At 36.9% G+C, this 16,466-nt stretch overlaps 1 protein-coding gene across 3 annotated transcripts in view; it reads right to left on the bottom strand.

Moving 5' to 3' along the window:
- Positions 1-16,466, bottom strand: part of RANBP17 (RAN binding protein 17) — a 191,996-nt gene that overhangs the window by 57,799 nt on the left and 117,731 nt on the right. For 2 of the 3 annotated variants that reach the window (XM_087948140.1, XM_087948150.1), the window contains 3 exons: positions 15,547-15,610; positions 15,349-15,457; positions 8,841-8,944 (listed from right to left, as the gene is read on the bottom strand). The exons of the other annotated variant lie outside the window; for it this stretch is intronic. In XM_087948140.1, coding sequence (XP_087804266.1) covers positions 8,841-8,944; positions 15,349-15,457; positions 15,547-15,610 — 277 coding nt within the window. The remainder of the gene's footprint in view (positions 1-8,840; positions 8,945-15,348; positions 15,458-15,546; positions 15,611-16,466) is intronic. 3 annotated transcript variants of the gene reach the window in all.

Raw genomic sequence — 16,466 nt, forward strand, 5'->3', positions numbered from 1 at the left:
TTAGACATAAGGAAGGAAAGCTGACTAGTATCAAAGAGAAGTGTGCACTATTGTTTGTCCTTCAGAGATGATCCTTCTGGCATCGAACATGACAAGAATATGAAGATGTTCTGCTAGCCAGAAATGAAAGAGAAGGCCTATGCCAATCTGAATGGCAAAGACTGCTGCCAGCATATTCAGTTCTTCTTTATTTCTAAGAAGAAAATTAGAAATAGCCATGTAAAGGCATGCTAAATGGAATGAGAGCAAGCTTAGGTTGCAATCTTGAGTAGAGGAAAGAAAAAGCCAGAAACATAGGAGGTTTCTGGTAGGGTAGAAGAAATGAGGTAGAAACAACCTTGTTTTGTTTGGCAGTAAATAATTCTTGCTAACTTTTTCTAAGAAATGTGGCAAAACTGAAAGTAGCTTGCTTATTTAGATGCTATTTGGTTTAATAAAACAGAAAAGAAAATATCCAGAAGAACTGCTTTTGTAGTATGTCTTCCACTAAATCCTATGAAGCCCCAGAAAGCCGCAATGACACGTACTGTAACAACTTTATTATCTGGGAAATCTCAGTAGGTCAGTTTCAGGGTTTTTGCTTTTTTTTAACTAAATTTCCAATCATGAGGACAAAGATAATAGGCTTCACAATGAAATTTTCAAAGGATACACAGCAGGGGAAAAATAGCTACCAATAAATAGTTCTCTGCTTTCTCCCTAAACTTATAGAATTAGAAATTGTAATTCAGGAAAAGCAAATATATTTTCAGTATGGAACTGAGACAACAAGACAGTTGTGGAGCTCCTCCCCACTACTAACAGGTTAGACCACTCAGGTTGTCAGTGAAGAGAGGAGAGGATTATTTATGCTCATCTAGTTTTGTTGGTTGGACCCCTGAAAATCAGGAGTGAAAGTAGGAGCTGCAAAGAGACAGATGAGAGAAAGTGAAGAGGGCAATGAAGTGAGTTTAGGAGTAAATAATCTACACGGAATTGTTTTAGAAGAAGGGGGGATGAACAATTTGGTGCTAGTCCCTCTTTCTAGGCTTATTAATTGGATAAATGGTCTAGATATTAATATATCAAACACTTTGTCACATTCCAATTCTATTCTCATGAACCAATGTATTTCAAAGTGTAACCTATAGCTTATATATAGCTTCTTGAATTCCTCATGCCTTACAAAATTGACAACATATTCCATCATGTGTATACTATAGCATTATGTGCTCCTTTTATATATTTTTACTACTATTAACCATTACTCTATGCCATATGCTATATAAATAAAACTAGGCCAGCTGCTTCAGGTTGTTATCAGTGAATGTCAGGTCCATGTATAATGGGTCTTATGCCTCCATGGTCTTGAGAAGGAATCATCAGACTTGGCATGTGAGAAACTCTTGACAAATCCTTTTCATGTGAGAAACTCTTGACAATATTTGATATATAAGAAAAAGTGAAATCGTATTCCAGTGGATTATTTAGCTGTTTATAACAGCAAATAAGGTAAACATATAGAACATTGTTATCCAAAGTTAAAATAATGGGAAAAATCGTAAAGAACATTCTCACTATACAAAAAGTCCTGCTTACTCTATATTGTAATAAAATTGCTGAATGATTATACAAATATTTGCTGAGAGCAAACATCCTAAAAGTAGGGATATAAATGTAGTTATTTACAGCAGCCAAAACTTATTTAGGAACCAAAAACCCATTTATTAGCCTACGGCAGACTTTAAAAATGGCTCTTAGGTTCATATAACTGAATTCACATAAAAGAATAGTTTCAAGGTGGCATTGCTTGAAGAACAAATGAAAATAAGCCTTTGGTATTCACATTATCAACTGGGTTTTCATGAAAGGTGATATAAAGAAGAACGGAACAATAGAACTTGCATTCAGGTTCCTTATTTTATATCAGTGGTCCCCAACCATTATGGCTCCACGGATTGGCAGTGGCGGCAGGAGATGGCTTTGCACGCGCAACTTAGATCCTGTACATACAGAAATGAATGCCTGCCACTTGCACGGCCCAGTTCCCAACAGGCTGTGGACCAGTACCGGTCCACGGGCAAGAGATTGGGGACCCTTTTTATATCCTGCCATCTTATGTGACCTAGGAAAATGTCTTATTTATGGTTACTCCTGGATTTGGAATCTCTTCCACTGCCCCTCCCCCCCATATGACAGGTCCCGACTCTGCTTACTTTTAGGAAACATACCTGGCTCCCACCCCAAGGCATTAGGGACCAGTTGAGAGGAGTCCCCTTTTGCTTGTTTTGCTATGGTCTTGGTTGCCATTGTTGTAATTTATATTTATATATTGCATGTGTTTTAATTTTATGTGTGGGTGGAGTTTCTCTTTTTTTGTTGTTGTTGTTGTATGCCCCCGATACAGATTGTTTGAATGGGCGGTCTTGCAAATCCAGTAAATAAATAATAAATACGTTCTTTCCCTGTGTAGAAAACACCCTATGCTTTTGCTCACCTTATTATTATAACCATATTACAGTTATAGAATGGGATCCATTTTAGTAGTACATCTTAATAATCCAAAAGATATACTTCAAGTCTGAATATGGAAAAATGTGCAAACACATTTTTTGGTAACTAAACTTATGCACAATTTCATTTTCAAATGAAAGTTGCATATTTTACAACTAACTATAAAGAAAAAGAGAACTATTCTTAAAATTACTCTTCTGGGATTATGTAAAAGGTAATCTCTTGATTTTCAAAAACTCTTAATGTTATGGGTTTCTATGAGGGAGATGGGCAGTTCAAAATGTGATAAAGTTATTCAGAGATAGGAAAGGGGATATCAACAGAACATGAAATTTCTGTATACAGCAACAGTCTATGTCAGTCTAACTTGCTAGCTAGATAAGATACCATTCAACACCCCAAAACAGGATTTTATAATGGAAACGTCTGATAGACTTTTAAGTATAGTAGTACTTCTGGGTGCAGCTATATTATTACCTTCATAATTCTGCTCTATAATAATAGCCAAGAAAAAGGTGAGGGGTCATAGTGCTTTGTCTTTAGAATTAAGATGGCTGTCTTCTTCATCCTTACAGCAGACTCTTAATTCTACAGACACGTCTTAATAACCTCTAAATAGTTCCAACAAAAGAGCCATGTCAGAGGAATGAGCAGGCCCCAAGGTGTTTCAACTGGAGTGTTTTCATCTGCCTTTATTGCACTATCCCTCTCCAGAATTAAGGCAATAACCTGTGATAAATTATTCAGGAACTGCTACAGGGATCAAAGCAAAATCATTCTGTTAAAGTGCTGTTTGCAACATTTGGCACTTAGTGTGAAAACTTTTAATGTGTGCAAGCTGAAATCAAGGATTTTAAATAATTCAACAGTTTTGAGTTTGGGTGAACCAGCTATAAATAGCACAATGCTATTTAACAACTCTTCCTCAGACACATTGTTTTACTTGTTCTTTCAAACTAATCACATCATAAATAATATCAGAATACACTGACATTAAATAGAGAAAGCCAGCATACTACTGAGCAGAATTTCCAGGTCCAATCTAGGGGATTAAGAGAATAGAGTTGAGGAAAATAAGCTATCCTTTTGGAACATGAGTTTTCCTATTCCAGCTAATGCCGTCACATGAAAAATATCCCCATGTATTTTGTTAGCATCTTCTGGAAAATAAAACTGAACATATGCTTTATGAAGCCTATTGCCAATTACAGACATGGTTCAAGAATGATAAGCTATCTTCCCTCAATTATATTTCAACTACACATTTCAGATGTATAAAAGCCAATTAGAAACCACTATTAGAAGTCACAAATTAAATGAATTTGGCAGTCACAGGCCATTTTCTAAGTGATATTTTAACACTGTCACCTCCCTGCAAACAGGAATGCTAAACATTTTACTGAAGACCAGAACAGATTATTTTTATTTTCATCCCTTACAAAACAGAGTACCTGAAAGCACTTTACACATATTATTTATTCATTAAGATCTAAACAAAACAAACAAACAAAAACACTCCTTTAACTTAATAAATGATGTTTAAAAGATTTTGGTAGAAAAGTTGACTTTACGATAAAGCAACAAATCTAGTTCTTTAGCAGTGGCTTAAAGCATGAAGTTTGTGTTTATACAAATTAGACAGATGGTGCTTACAGTAGAATTTACTAAAGGTCTGTCACAACAAATGCAGCCAAGCTGCATATTTAATCACTGCAGAACCTTGTCTACCTGCAGCTGCCAACTGCTAATCCAATTTCCCTGATAAATGTGGCAAGAGACACGATCAGCAATAAAGAGCATCTAACTCCATTTTCCTGCAGGGCGTCTTTTGATGAACATTTAGGACGGAAGCAAGGAGTGCACTGTGTGGCCCGGCTTGTGGCAGCTGCATGCATTCTGAAGGCATAGTTCTCAGGTTACTCACTTAATTCTGCCACTATCATTATGTTGCTATTGATCTCAGTAGCTCTTGTCTACACAGCATTACTCTAGATGGAGCTGAATCAGGCAGTTATCATGCATCAAAGTTGCTCAAAAGCCTGGAGATTTCCCCTTAATTACTTGTGATTTTATTTGCAAATACCGTTAAAGTGTAATCAAAGCAATCACTTTCTAGGGTCATTAAGAACTTGCTAGTTTAGGGATATAACACTGGAACTCCATTAAAAAACAACAATAGCATCCCCAGTAAGAATGCTCCTGTGTCAAGTAAGACGGTACATGAGCACTGTGTTTTCAATACTGATAAAGTCTGTAAGTGACAACAGATTGCAATCTTTCATCAGGGTTATGTAAAACGCAAATCTTAATTTTAAATGACACTATAGATCAAATAATGAAATAGAGCACATATGATATTTGTATCTAATGAGGTTTACCCAAATCTGTAGGTGGGTTAATGGTCATTGTAGTCCAACATATACGGATAGTATTAGGTCTGGGTCTACCAGCTTGAGTAAATTGGCAATGCTTATTTTAGAATGAAAAATGAATAATGATATTAATTACAAAAGTATCTAGAGGATCTGATGAACACGTTTCATATACTTTTCTTAAACAGCTGCTAATCAAATCACCAGTTTTATCATGATTTAACACATCTAATCATTTATGGTCACATTTTTATAAGCTTTTCAAGAGTTTGAAAGAGGGGATGCTTCTGTCATCTCTTTCACTGTGAATCCAATCTAACTGGACAATTTTCATCCTGTTTCCAAGCTTTCATTTATAAGGAAGGTTGTTCAGTGAGTAGGCTACAATTCCATAGGGCTCCCCAAAAAGTGTATTATCTATGGATTCAGGTCTGGCTATAACAGACAGCACTTGGTTGCACTTGTTAATGATTTATGGAGGGAACAAGATGTGGATAGTGCATCCAAACTGGTCCTTCTCAATCTCTCAATGGTTTTTCATATCACTGGTCATGGATATTTCTGATCCATGAAGTGGGAGTTGGGGATGGAAGACACAGTGTTACATATCTCCTGCCCTTATTATTATTTGTAGAGTGCTGGGAAAGGTCATCTGATAGCAGGGAGTGAAGTATAATTAGTACGTTGGTAATAGTTATATATCTTTGCTCCTGGACATCTAAGTGATGTTGTCAACAATACTTCTCAGTGCCTGGAGCCTGGAAGAGGAAGAACAAGCTCGGTTTCAACTTTAGCAAGATTGAGCAACTGCGAGTTTTGAGTCCTCATTGTCTGAGAAATGGAAACTTTTGGAGTGGGGGGGGGAATGACACTCTTCTGCTCAGGCCTGGTATGCAATCTGGAGGTCCTCTTGGGCCTCTGGATCCAGCTCCAAGGACAAGTGATAGGTGTGACCATGGATCCTTTGCACAACTCTGTCTAGTGCACATATTGTATATGTACCGGGACCAGGAGGGCTGCTTGTCATTACTCATCTCTTGGCTGAACCATTGCAATGTAGTCTACATGACTGCCCTTCAAAACTTTCTGAAAGCTGCAATTGGTCCAGAATGCAGCAGCACAGATAGTCATGGGTACTTATCAGTATATCCATGTAGCATCTCATTAATCTGCTACACTGGCTCCAGTAGGCCTCAAGGCACAACGAAAGGTCCTGGTTATCATTTATAAAGGCCTACCTGGTGTAAGACTAGGTCATTGTAGGGATATCTTTTTCTCTGGTTATTTCTGCCCATCCCACATACTCCAATAGAGTGGGCATGCTTCAAATATCTTCTGTAAAACAATGTCATCTGATAGAACTTAGGAAACATCCCTTCTCTATGATGGTTACTGCCATCTTCATCTCCACTTGACTTGCTGCAACCTTGCTAACCTTCAGGAAGCCCTGATTGTTTCCTCAAGCATGGGGATTAGAAGAGAAAGAATGTTAGATGAGAAGAGCTCATCCAATGAACTGGAGGTATGTTATATATTTGGTTGAATTTTAATTGTAGGAAAGCCAATTTGGTCCAGTGATTAAAGCACCAGGCCAGAAAACCAGAGACTGTGAGTTTACCTCCTGTGTTGGCCATGAAAGCCAGCTGGTGACTTTAGGCCAGTCACTCACTCTCAGCCCAACCCACCTCATAGGACTGTTGTTCTGGGGAAAATAGGAAGAGGAAAGTTCACCACCTTCAGTTATTTATAAAAATAATGTTGATGGGATACAAATAAAAATAAAACACAATTATAATTCTGTTTATATGGGTGTTTGCTGTCTGGAGCAGCATTTTTTTAAAATTATGTAGTCATATAAATCAAATCAAGCAAGTTTTGTGCTTTTTTCTAGTAATATGTCCATAAATTCACTACATGTATTTGATACTATGCCCTTTCACACTGCAAAGTAAGATATGCTCTATCACGCTACAAAGTAAGATAGATGCTTCAGTTAGGAGATGCTGTAATATTATTTGTTGTAGTAGTAGTAGTAGTAGTAGCAGCAGCAGCAGCAACAACAACAACAACAACAACCTCCCTAGTGACTATGTTTTCTAGAACTTCATGGCTGATATTTTTGGAAGGGAAGATATCCCATATGGCTTTCCTTTTCACCTCTACAAGCTAGCTTGCTCCCTTTACAACTGAGATTCATTTGCTGCTGTATGGTAGCTTCCATATAATAAGGGAATGGCAGTGGTGTCTTTTTGTCCTCCTTTTCAAGGAGGCAAAGTATCTTGGCTCTGTCCCTGAACCATTTTTTAAACTTCCCCTAAATTTCCTACAGCTAGCAAAGTGGAATGGAGAACTCTTTGAATAAGTAGCTCAAAATGGAATTAATATATAGCTGTCTGAATTGGGGCTTATGTTCTCTTGAAATGCATCAAAGAAGGAAAAATAGCTATGATGCTACTGAGTCTCCCATCATACTTTAAAATGCTAAATAAAAAATACAGAGCTTCTAGAAATCTTACACAACATATCTGAAATAGCCACTCTAGAGTGCATGGTTAACTGTTTGTTCATAATACAAGAATGCAATTTATTTAATGTAATGCTATGCTAATGTGTTTTGTTCCTGATAATGCAGCTTCCACTTAGCAAGTCTTTTCTCCCCTTAAAATATACTGTTGTTTTGACACAAACAGCTTGCTACACTTAAGGATTTTACTAATAAAACATAATGTTGTGCTAGATAATATGACTGTTGCCACAGCTGAACTGACTTGTCAAATCAATCCTAATATGGCTCCCACAGGCACATAAAAACCTTATTTAGCTATCAGTTATCCTAATCACTTTGTTGGGTTTAAGAACGCAATACTTCAAGACCAGTTCCTATTTATACATATATGCCCAGCCATTTAATAAACTCTTGATTTATATATTAAATTCTTGTTTAGAAGAGATGTTCTAAGCATGCAATGTTTTTAGCTTGTGTATGTCTGGGTCCTCTATAAATCTACTCACACCCAGCTGTAATATGTAAATTAAACAGTCAGATGAGCACACAAGCTCCCAAGTATTTAATATGCAAGAGACAAAATTACACAAGGAAAAGATGCTAAACATTTATTTTAGATCTTGTTCAAAAGCAGTAATCAGCAGGGAGAACTAAATACAGGGTAGACTACAGGACTACAACTAAAAACACCAGTCATATGTCTGGCTCCTATTTAGTAAGGAAAACTATAATGTGACATCATGTTTTAAACATTGTCTATTTGCTGCTCAAAGGGAAGTGAAGGGAATAAGTAAACTGACTGCATAATGTCATATATCTCTTATTAAATCTAATGGACAGAAGGGAGCTCCTTGTGATATTTTCAAGTGCAGTGCCATCTTCAATTTCATCTTTTTATGAATAAAGTTCTTGAGGGAAAAAATCCCCACTGGAATCCTATTCTCCCCACTGGATGGTAAAGCCTTTACTCTTCTCTTTGGGCAATCAACACAGACCAGTAATTAGTTACATTTGCTGAGGGCCCTTTAATCCTTCAACAACTTGTCTTGACCAAGCTACAAGGCAGGTGTCAAGTCAGGATGAGAGTCAGAGGCATGGTAAGTAAAGGAAACCACTGCTCTCTGATTGACTATTGTGCCCTGTCAATGCTTTGCAAGGCTTTTAAGATGTAGACCAGGCCTTCCCCTTTCCATGGGGAGTGTAGCTTCATACCTGAAAGTCCAGCAGTTACAGAATTTTCTTATGGAATATGTGCTTTGAAAAGCCAGCATTCCATAAATAAAGGCAAGGATAAGAAAAATTCAACAATGTAGCCAAAACTGATCATATGGAGTTCAAACTGAGAATAGAATTATTCATAACTCACTTCCACTGAATTCAAAAGGATTTAAATGTGATTAATTTTACATATTTTAAACCACTATTTATTATGATGAGCAAGATTTCTCCTTCTACTCAGAGTAACCTACCTTTGCTTCCTCTTGCTTAAAGCTATTGTTAAATATCTGGGCTAAGGTTTCAAATGAAACTGTCAGGGGAAGCATGAAGTTTTCAAACTCATCCTCATCTTCTCCTGCAAGAAAAGGAGGGGAGAGGACACAACTATAAACACGGATATTATTAAATAATTTGACATAGTAGCTAATAAAACAAAAACTTTGGGTTATGCAAAGCTACACCTGAAATCAGGGGCGGGATTCTACCGGTTCTGTCCGGCTCTACAGAACCGGTAGCTCTGAAGAGCAGCAGACACAGAACTGGTTCTGTGTCTGCTGCTGTTTTGGCCCACCTGCCCTCTTACCTGTCCTTTATTTCCTGCTTTTTCAACCGCAGCTGCTTTGTGCGGCACAGCTGAGGTTGAAAAAGCAGGAGAAAGGGGCTTTTCCAACTGCTGCGCACCCGCACGCAGCTGTCCAGGCAGCTCAGCAGGTCGTAAATTGCACTCGCGCGACTCATGCATGTTCGCGTGGCGCAGAACAACAGAACCGGTAGTTATACTGGTCGGATCCCATTCCTGCCTGAAATGTTCTGAAATCTGGATAACTTCTTTTAGTAAACACATGGACTGGCAAAGCAGTCACCAGCAATTCTTTTGCAGCCTATTGCTATTCTCCTTTGTTCTTTTATTTTAGGAATTGATCTGAATCCTACTCAGGCATTTGGCCTTGAGGAACTTTGAAGCATCACCTGTATTTAAATGCATATGGTTATTTTTTTTTTATAGACCACCTCTGTCAACACAAAGGTCATAATTAAGGGAATTGTGAAGCTATCTCATCCATGTAGATATTTAGTATATTTTACACTGGGAACATTTTTTCAGTTAACTCTACTGGCTAGCATACTCCCTACCACCAATTCATGTCAAGCTAATGGAGCTGAAACTGTAGCATATACTGTATGATTCAAAGAAAATATGAACACCCTATAGTTAGAGGTTTCACTGAATGTTCAATGTTCTTTAGGTAAAAATCACTAAGGAAAATGATGTTCAAAATATAACTCAAAGAGAATGTAATATTGAGATACCTCAATAAGAGTGGGGTGAGGGGAGAGAAAAAAAGTGAGAAAATTGGAGAGGAACTTTGATCTGTGCAGTTTAGAAAGAACTGTCGTTTTGCCTGGATAATGTCCTTTTTGTTCTCGCTATGAATCTGAGCTGCCCTCAAGTTGCCCCCCAAAATCACTAATATGTCAAACATTGTTAATACAGCACCTCTGGAATACATACACAATCCCCCTCCAAAATAAGAATGAATTAGAATAAGAAATACTGTAATAATAATGGGCATGGAAAATAGAGGAATTCCTGGTGAGAGAAAGAAAAAAGAAAGTGGGAGATAACGGGAGTGGAATGACAAGAATCAATCAATTAATCAATCAATCAACCAAACAAAGCTTTTCACATTGTAACTCTGGTATCCTAGGACTTTATTTATTTGATTTATAAAGCTGCCCATTTTATGCAATATGATCCTGGTCAGCTCACAAACAATGAAATAAAATAAAAACAATAAAAACCAAAACAGCCATACGCCAACTGTCACAGATCCTCACACACACCCACTACACACTTTCTGGACTCCAGCTTCATACTACCCCAATGCTTTGAGAAAAGCCAGATGTTCCTGGGTGTTCATATCTATGTATCACTGACAGGAGTACACAAGCTCCTTATTTTTCAGAGTATTTTCCTTGCATTCAGAAATAAAATGGTACTATTGCTACATCTTTCAAAGTTCTGTCAAAATTTATGGTGGTCTGTCACTTTTGGTGATCAACAAAATTTTAATAGTTCATTTTGAAATAATGAACTAAGTAATAATGAACTAAGAACAAGAAATTCAGAACAAATACACACACAAATCATTCTGACCTAAACGGCATTGATACAGATCTGTTATAAACACAAAGTTTAGAAAAACTACACACAAATATGATTTTTGAGAAGACTGGCAATCATGGGATTTTATTTGCCCTGTTCACTTAATGGCCACACTAAACTATTGTAGTTTAAAAAAAACATTTCTGACCAATCCTTTGGTCAGTTATGACTTTCATAGCATACTGACATTACTATTTATGCGTTTTCCAACCAGCACACATTTACCACCATTGCAGCGACCATGATCACATGATCATAATTTATGTGCTTCACAACTGGCTTGTGACAAGCAGAGCTCAGAGAGAAGGAAAAAGTAAAATCTTAAGTTGCAGACATGAGATGCTTTGCTTATCGACTGCAACACTTCATTTAATAATCGAAGGGTAAGCGACGTTAGAATAGTAATAGCACTTAGACTTATATACCACTTTTGAGTGCTTTACAGACCTCTCTAAGCGGTTTATAGAGTCCCCAACAATCTGGGTCCTCATTTCACCGACCTCGGAAGGATGGAAGGCTGAGTCAGTCTTGAGCCGTTCAGAATCAAATTCCTGGAGTGAGCAGTGCAGTACTGCATACTAACCATTGTGCCACCACGGCTGTTTTGATCACAATCACAAGCTGCTAGTCCCAATTGTGGTTGCTAAAAAAGGACTAACTGCACAAAAAACTCTTTAACAACCTTTCCCCTAAACATGGGACAGGGATTATCTGAATCTTTGGAGTTTAGATATGGTAGGCCTGCTATAGAGTCTTTTCTAAAAGACAATAGCAGGATTTTATTTTTGATGCAATTCTAGATGACAATCAACATGCCATGCACACACAATAATCCCAATAATATGAGTTATTGTTAGGCTACAAGGACGGGGAGGATTGAAATACTTCAGGCTACATTTAGGCTTGCACACATAATTATGTAAGTTGTTTACTTGTTTATCTAACATGTGGCATAGCTGAAATTACTCAAATATGGACGGTGTTATTACTATATACTATATAATTTGTGAAAAATATACTGTCAAAAATCAACCAAATTAATGAAGCAACACATTGAAAACAACATTCATATCAAAATGCTGCAGATGGGTCAGAGGCGAAAATTAAATAAGGATTCAGAAAGTACTCGGATCCTAACAGAGATGGCATGTGAATCTTACCAGGATGAACCAAGCCATGGAATTTTCCAGAAATCCCCAGTTGAGCTGAATAACCACCCAGTAAATTAGAGAAGTAGAGGCTGCATTCTTTGCCTAATGGGGCGAGCTGATGTAATGAAATGAAGATGGTTCCATAAGTAGTCTGGCTCAATGCCATGTAGGCCTTTAAAGGTCATAACCAACACCCTGAAATGAACCTGGAAGCAAATTGGCATCCAAATGCATCTCATGGAGCAAAGGTGTTACAAATTTGGATGCCCAAAATCGCCCATGCAACCTATTATCGAATCTGCACAGATGATTGTGTAGGACAAACATTGCTCAAAAGGATTAATAGATACAAGTTTGTGTCAGGCAAGAAAGGTATGCTGTGAACCTTGTCAGTTAAAGAGTTGCAACTGGCCAGATCCAGAAGAAGAGTCATATCTCTGCCATTACCCCTGCCTTGTGGAATATCCCCCATCCCACCCCACCCCAATGAAATAAGAAGGCTCCCCACTCTCCTGGCCTTCTGAAAAGGAGTAAAAACGTGGCTTTGCAACCTCGCATGGGGAACTCAAAGGAGTACACAGCAATGGAGCTGATTAGTGCCCTCAAAACCATCCGTTCACCTTTTAATTAATTTTAAAAATCATTCTTACCTCTTTTTAAAAATATTACATTTTATATAATGTTTTTATGTTTAATATTTTATTGTATACCACCCAGAGTCCCTCCGAGAGAAAGATGAGCAGTTCTAAAATGTAACAAACGAACAAACAAATCCTGACTGGTATTGCTGGATGATGATTTAAGTCATATTAAGAAGAATACGTCATTTTGTGTGTGTGTGTGTGTGTGTGTGTGTGTGTGTACATACATACATACAACCAAACATACACCAGGCTTTTTGGAAATGGCAATACCACATAGATTTCTTTCAATATTGCATTCTGATCTTTTCATTGCCAATAAGGCATCAAAGGCTATAAATGTTTTATCTCAATCGCACATTAGAATTATGGGATAGATACAAATGAGACAGCCTGCAGGACAGGTGATGACAGCATAAATGACCAAGCTGCTACCCTCAAAAGCAACAAGCAGGAACATAATGTTAACATCCAGAGGTTCTACTCTTATCTCTCTTTACATATTTGGATCAAGATACTATTGCAGTGTATATCATACTTGAATTCACTGATTCAGGAAATCAGTCACAAATAAATACTCTGATCCTCCTATTCATGGTCTCTGTAATTCACATATACACAGTGGTAGAAGTGTCTAAAAGGTTTTGTGTAAGGAACAGCCAAGGTTTCGGTACTCACTGCATGGATTAAAACACATGACAGTCGAGAGGTTTAGCCAAATTTTCAAGGCATAATGGATCTGCTCTCCTAATAATGAATGTCACATGAAAAGGTAGACAGCTGGATTCATAGTGATACTCAATATGTTACCAAAGCACTACTGGTAGAATATCTTTGCTAACTTTAACACAGCTGTTAAAGGTTCAAACCTTTTAGGAAGCATTTAATTAAATTGCTGGAGGTGGGAGATGGGATGCAATATCTCATCCATTAGAAGGTGATAAAGGACAAAAAGTCAAATATTTCCCAGCAGTAGAAAGCAAGTAGTATATGAAACAGTAGATGTGGTCATTTGGATTTTGGTTGCAAATATTTAAAATACCTATCATTTTCAACAATAGGTTTTGCTCACTACCACGTTGTTTTAATTTTGCAGTTTTGAGTCTCTCCTGGGCTTGAATGCAGGAAGAACCATATAGGAATGTTCCACACTGTTAGACTGAATAATGAGGGATCATATTTGCCCTCAAAAAAAAAACAGATCTAAGTTTCCTGTGAGAGGTATATATTATTTTGACAGATGACAGGGAGCAAACCAAGACTGACATGGTCACCAGGAGATTATCTATATACAATTAGTCTTGTTTATGGTTATTTTTGACAGCATTCCACTGAGCAGGAAGATGGTGGCAACCGACTGAGAAACAGAGTCCTCCAGGCAAAAGAAACACACAGCTTCACTGCACTATCAGGAGTTCTTGATACAAACAGTCCAATTTTTGTGGCACCATCATGTCTGATAAAATTAACATGGAGTCAAAAACTCTAGATACACCCCTTCATTGAGTGACATGGTATTCCCTGCAGAGCTAGTTCTAGAGAATCATATGGAAGTTGACTAGGACTGTTCAAAGTAGAGTGAGATTCCACTGAAATGACCAGGAGGAGAAAAATCAGAGGAAGGGATCAGAGTTACAATGATAAAACATTTTTCACTTCCTCAACTCAGCCGCTGAGTAATTTTGATCACTTTTAAATCATATTATACAATTGTGTTTAGAATACCCAACCCAGAGTATTAAGGTATTTGGCTTGCCAGTAGTGAGACCTCATTTACAATCTGCTAAAAGTAGGGAAAACATGATTTTAATCATCAACAACTATTTCAATACTTTACATTTGCAGATGGGCTACAAGGTTTCTTTGGCTATTGTGCGTTGCAAGATTCAAAACTGAACAGTCTTAATGCTTTTCCCCAAAGAATTCACAAGTGGGAGACTACTTGTACCCTCCTGTTTAGGAAAGTGCTTGGTAGTGAAGGCATGACTTAACTACATGTCGTTTCTCCAAGATCAGATGTATTACTGTTTATTTATTTTATATGAGATACACTAACTACCCAACAGAGGAAGATGCTTATTTCCACACTGGTTACTTTAAAAATCCAGCTTTTACATCCATATAATCTTTAGCCCACTTACAGGGGGGGGAGGGGGAATAAATAAATAACACTATGACTCTACTTAAAATATATTAAGGAGTCACAGATTAAAGAGAAAGATTCCAAATGTGTAACTGCTGTGATACTTGGGGGGACCTTAAAAATTCAAAGAATCTAATTACCGATTACAATGCTGGACTAAATTCTTAGTAAGAATTTAAAGTCAAAGCCATAACCGTGATATTAAATTATTTTCCAAAGTGGTAAAATATATCTATGAAGATTTATGGTTAGATTGGGTTTATCTAGAATTTCATTTTTTCCCCCCAAGAGATGAGAACGGAGAGTGGCAAATACAAAATGTAGCTCTAGAAGGTTCTGAATAACATACACAGAGAATGTACACGTATGTTATAAAGAGATACGTGTATTCAGATACACTGTAATAAGGAAATGCATTTGAATATTTTGATACTTGCTTTAGGACTTAATAATTTATTATTTATGAATGCACACCCCCAAACCTCAAAATTTGCCTTCTTTATCTAAGTTACTAGATTTCAACATAATATTTTCAGAATTATCTAGCATGGCTTTATTTTGGCTGAAAAAAAATAGCACTGATGCGAAGAGTTAGTTATTAAGAACATTGTAAAGAAATTTGTGCAATATCAGAAGAAGAAAAAAACATGTTCTTACCTAAATCTACCATGAGGAGACGTGTAAGAGCAGTATAGAAGATTGTTCTGCATCTAAGATCGGTCAAACCATAATTATCATTGACACCCAAGAATGGAAAGTGTTTACTCTGGTAGTAAAGAACAGATAACAAAATAAATTTATTCATGATTTAAAATTAGCATTTAAAAAAACAAAAAACAAATTAAAAAGGCCTACCGTATGATTTTGTAGCATGAACTTCACAGCATCTATTTTCACAAGCTTTTTTAAAAGGATATAAGTATTTCTCATTAAGGAAATTACACAGTCCAATTAATTTGTTAATACCACACACATCACTTAAAATTTTGACTGACAGACAACAAGAAATAAGAGTTAACAACATAGATATATGTATTGTGTATATAGCTGCATATAGATGAGTGCACATGTACACGTGTGAAAAAAATCTTGCTTTTTTTTAGAAAACCAGTGGGAAATGTATAATATTGGGAAAATGGCATAGATGTGGCTTTTAAAAATTAAAAAGCAAATATACATTCATCCTGCAGAAGACAAATCCATTTCTGGATTGCTGAAAAAGATAAACTATTTGAGCTTTTCTATAGTCACCAACAATCAAAATCAAGTTGAGGGTGCCTTTATCAATTTTACCACAGTTGGTGTCATTACCAGGAAATAGTTCAAAACCATTACTTATTATCCAAACTTATATACATTAAGAATCTTAAAAATTGAAAATCTTATTTTGAAAAATTATTTTTGGACAATGTAATTCGTCCAAGTGCTCATCAAATTTGCAGATGACCCCAAACTGGGGGGAATTGCTTACACTTTGGAAGACAGACTCAAGATTCAGATGAATCTTGGCAGATTTGAGCATTGGGCATTATCCAACAAGATGCAATTCAGTGGTGAGAAAAATAAGATTTCGAACTTACGCAGGATAAACCAGATACAGATACAGATACAGAATAGGCAATACCTAGCTCAATAGTAATAGTTGTGAGAGGGATCTACACACCCTGGTGTATCATCACTTAAGTATGAGCCAACAGTATGCTGTAGCTGCCAAAAACCCAATGCAGTTCTAGGCTGCATCAACAAAGGGATAGCATCAAGATCACAAGAAGTGA

The sequence above is a fragment of the Notechis scutatus genome, chromosome 1 (genome assembly GCF_049901735.1).
Source record: "Notechis scutatus isolate UNSWTSFEM ecotype Mainland chromosome 1, rNotScu1.2, whole genome shotgun sequence".
Lineage (NCBI taxonomy): Eukaryota > Metazoa > Chordata > Lepidosauria > Squamata > Elapidae > Notechis > Notechis scutatus.